Here is a 3,458-nt window from a genome sequence, read left to right on the forward strand (position 1 = left end):
GATCATTTACCATAGTCTTCCATACAAAGCCATTTTAATTCAACTCCCAAATTTTCTGTGAAAACTATCTGAGGCTTTCGGCAGAGGGAAAGATTTCAACTTACTAAAACAAAACCTTACTTTTCTACTGTTGACTTTATATTGAATTATCTAAACTTTCTCTTTCCCTTACTTTTCTACTGTTGACTTTATATTGAATTATCTAAACTTTCTCAAAACCTTACTTTTCTACTATTGACTTTATATTGAATTATCTAAACTTTCTCTTTTCTCTGTTGACTTTATATTGAATTATCTAAACTTTCTCTTTCTCTGTGCATACTGAAAGGTATTTATCTCAAGAGGAGGTCAATTATGATGAAATTATTTCTAAAAACCCTCAAGCATCACTAAATTCCATCACTAAGCTCAGCGGGTAAGTTTTTCAATAGTGGCAATGGTTATTACATATTGTTACTTTACATATATGGTAATCATTACATTTCATCACTTTTCAAAGTCAGTAATAGAGTATTTTATTTTCACCCCATTCTTCAAAAGATAGTTGATCAATAACATTAACAATTTGACAGATGAAAACAATGAGGCTCATAGAAATTAAGAAATGTGTATGATCCAGATCTCTAACAACAGATACCCTTCTTTAATGGTTAAAACTAATCCTGAGAATGAAAAGGAAATTTAAATATACTTCAAAAACAGAAAGAAATAAATGACATAAATTTAAATGATATAATGTATAAATCATCACGTGAACATGAAAAACTCTTCCTGGAATCAACTGTTATGCATAATATGAGTCTCTGTGGCTTCTTTAAAACTAATTTTGGAGACCTTTCTTCTGCAGTTGATTGCACTGTTAAGTGTTTCTCTGTATTATTGCTCAAAAATGTTAGTTCCTCCTACTCCTCAGTGCAAAAATATTCATAAAATAAAGAAGGTTCTTTGTGTGTCCACAAGAACATGTAAATATGTTCACACATGTTTCCTCAATAAATATTCATAACAGCTTGGGTGGACATTATTTTTCTCATTTGATATCAGAGGCAACAAGGATATAAGAAGCCAGGATATATGCCCTAGATCAAGAAGCTGAAAGTGGGAAAGGCAAGATTCTTACCTAATCTCTCTGATAATTCAAAACAGTGTATTTTACCACTGAGATCACCATTTTCAACATTTGCAGAAAAGTCTGTGGGATTATGCTTTGGAGGAGAATTTGGAAGAGAAGAAATGAGGATGAGGTAAAGACAAAGATAAAATGGACCTTCAGTGAAACCAGTACCACATTGTTATTAATATTGGGAGATTCCAATATGCTATACTGTCTGTATACTTATGTGTATGTGTATCTGTGTGACTTTTAATGAATTTGCTTCATATATACTTGTATCTGAAGGATTAAGTGATTGTAGTTATTATGGTCATATCAAAAGGAATTTACTCATTAAGCATTGTTTATTTTAACGTAACAATCTAGCGCATGGGTTAAGAATTTACAGGGAAAAAGAGATCTAATCTTAGTACTGATCTTTATTATTGGCTTGATCTTGGCAAGAATCTTTACTTCTCTATACTTCTATTTCCTGATGAATAAAGTAAGTATAAAAATGATAGCAGTAATTGTTTCATAAGTTTTTAATAAGAATTACATAACCACATACTTGTCAAAACACTTGGAACAGTCAGCACTCATTAAGTTTCAGTTGATATGCTCATTATTATTCCTACTAACACTAACATTGAAGATTGTTTCCCATGTACAAAATAGATGAAATAACACTATCCACACAGGTTGCTATCATGTGATGATGACAGCAATCAATTATTAAAATTACTTTTACCTCCTATTATAAAGTTACAAGAATTAGGTATCCTGTTTATCATTGCATTACAGGAGGTCCTGTATCCCTTCATTTCTTTCCCATCACAAATGCCCTGTTACACATTGTATCAAGTATTTATAACAGTGTAATATTTAGATTCCCTTCTCTGTCTTTCATCACCTTATAGAACCTCAGCCCACTTCATCCAAGATAAACAAACGTCTTGACTGGAGTTATATCCAACATTCCCTCTTTCTCCAATCCCTCTCATCCTTCCACTGGTATGCTCAATTACCTTTCCTGGTTTCCCATTTTCTAAAAATAAAAAGTCCTTAGCTTTGAATTCATAACCTATTCATGTGATTTCCACCTCTTTTTCCCAGCTTATCTGGTATTACATGTGAGATCTACTGCTTCGTGTTAGGCACCGAGGCATTTCACATGATTAGGTCTGCACAGATGATTTCCTGCTTCTGAGATCACTAGGTTCCTCATGTTGAGAACGTAAACACTACCTTCCCCAGGAAAGATTTATTTTCAAGAAATGAGAGGATTTTTTTTTCTATGTCAAAAAATCATAAGAATTCAGAACACAATAGAATCTACACATTTATTATTTATTACACAGATAGGCTTCATGAATTCAAGGTTGCACTAAGAAAAAGTGACTTTTTTCAGGCAATGTAACTAACCATAAGATACATGGAGACCAGGAACAACGTGACAGAGTTTATTCTACTGGGACTCACACAGAACCCACAGATGCAGAAAGTCATATTCATTGTGTTTTTGATCGTCTACATGGTCTCCATGGTAGGAAATGTGCTCACCGTGGTCACCATCACTCTCAGCCCATTGCTGAAGTCCCCCATGTACTATTTCCTGGCTCATCTCTCTTTTATTGATGCTTGCTATTCCTGTGTCAATACCCCTAAACTCATTGTAGATTCTCTGTATGAAAAGAAAACCAGTCTTTTCAATGCATGCATGACTCAAATCTTTGGGGAACATTTCTTTGGAGGTGCAGATGTCATCCTACTTACTGTGATGGCCTATGACCGCTATGTGGCCATCTGCAAGCCCTTGTACTATGCAACCATCATGAATCGGCAGCTATGTGGCCTGCTGGTGGGAGTGGTGTGGGTGGGAGGTTTTCTTCATGGATTCATTCAGATCCTCTTCATCTTCAGATTGCCCTTCTGTGGCCCTAATGTCATAGATCACTTTATGTGTGATCTGAACCCTCTGCTGGATCTTGCCTGCACTGACACCCATACTTTAGGGCTCTTTGTTGCTGCCAACAGTGGTTTCATCTGTCTGTTAAATTTCCTCCTCTTGATGGGTTCCTATGTGGTCATCCTGAACTCACTAAGGACCCAGAGCTTGGAGGCAAGGCAAAAAGCCCTCTCTACCTGTGTCTCCCACATCACAGCAGTCATCTTATTCTTCGTGCCCTGCATATTTGTGTACATGAGACCAGCAGCTACTTTACCTATTGATAAAGCTGTCGCTGTATTCTACACTATGATAACTCCCATGTTAAACCCCTTAATCTATACCTTGAGAAATGCCCAGATGAAAAATGCTATTAGGAAATTGTGTAGTAGGAAACTGATTTCAGGTGAAATATAA

General features: G+C 35.5%; 1 protein-coding gene across 1 annotated transcript; it reads left to right on the plus strand.

The window, feature by feature from the left end:
- The first annotated feature begins 2,528 nt into the window (after nucleotides 1-2,528).
- On the plus strand, nucleotides 2,529-3,458 carry LOC110259070 (olfactory receptor 4C46-like). The gene has a single exon (XM_021082363.1). It carries the CDS (start codon nucleotides 2,529-2,531, stop codon nucleotides 3,456-3,458), a length of 930 nt encoding a protein of 309 aa, XP_020938022.1.

This window comes from Sus scrofa, unplaced genomic scaffold, assembly GCF_000003025.6.
Source record: "Sus scrofa isolate TJ Tabasco breed Duroc unplaced genomic scaffold, Sscrofa11.1 Contig74, whole genome shotgun sequence".
NCBI lineage: Eukaryota > Metazoa > Chordata > Mammalia > Artiodactyla > Suidae > Sus > Sus scrofa.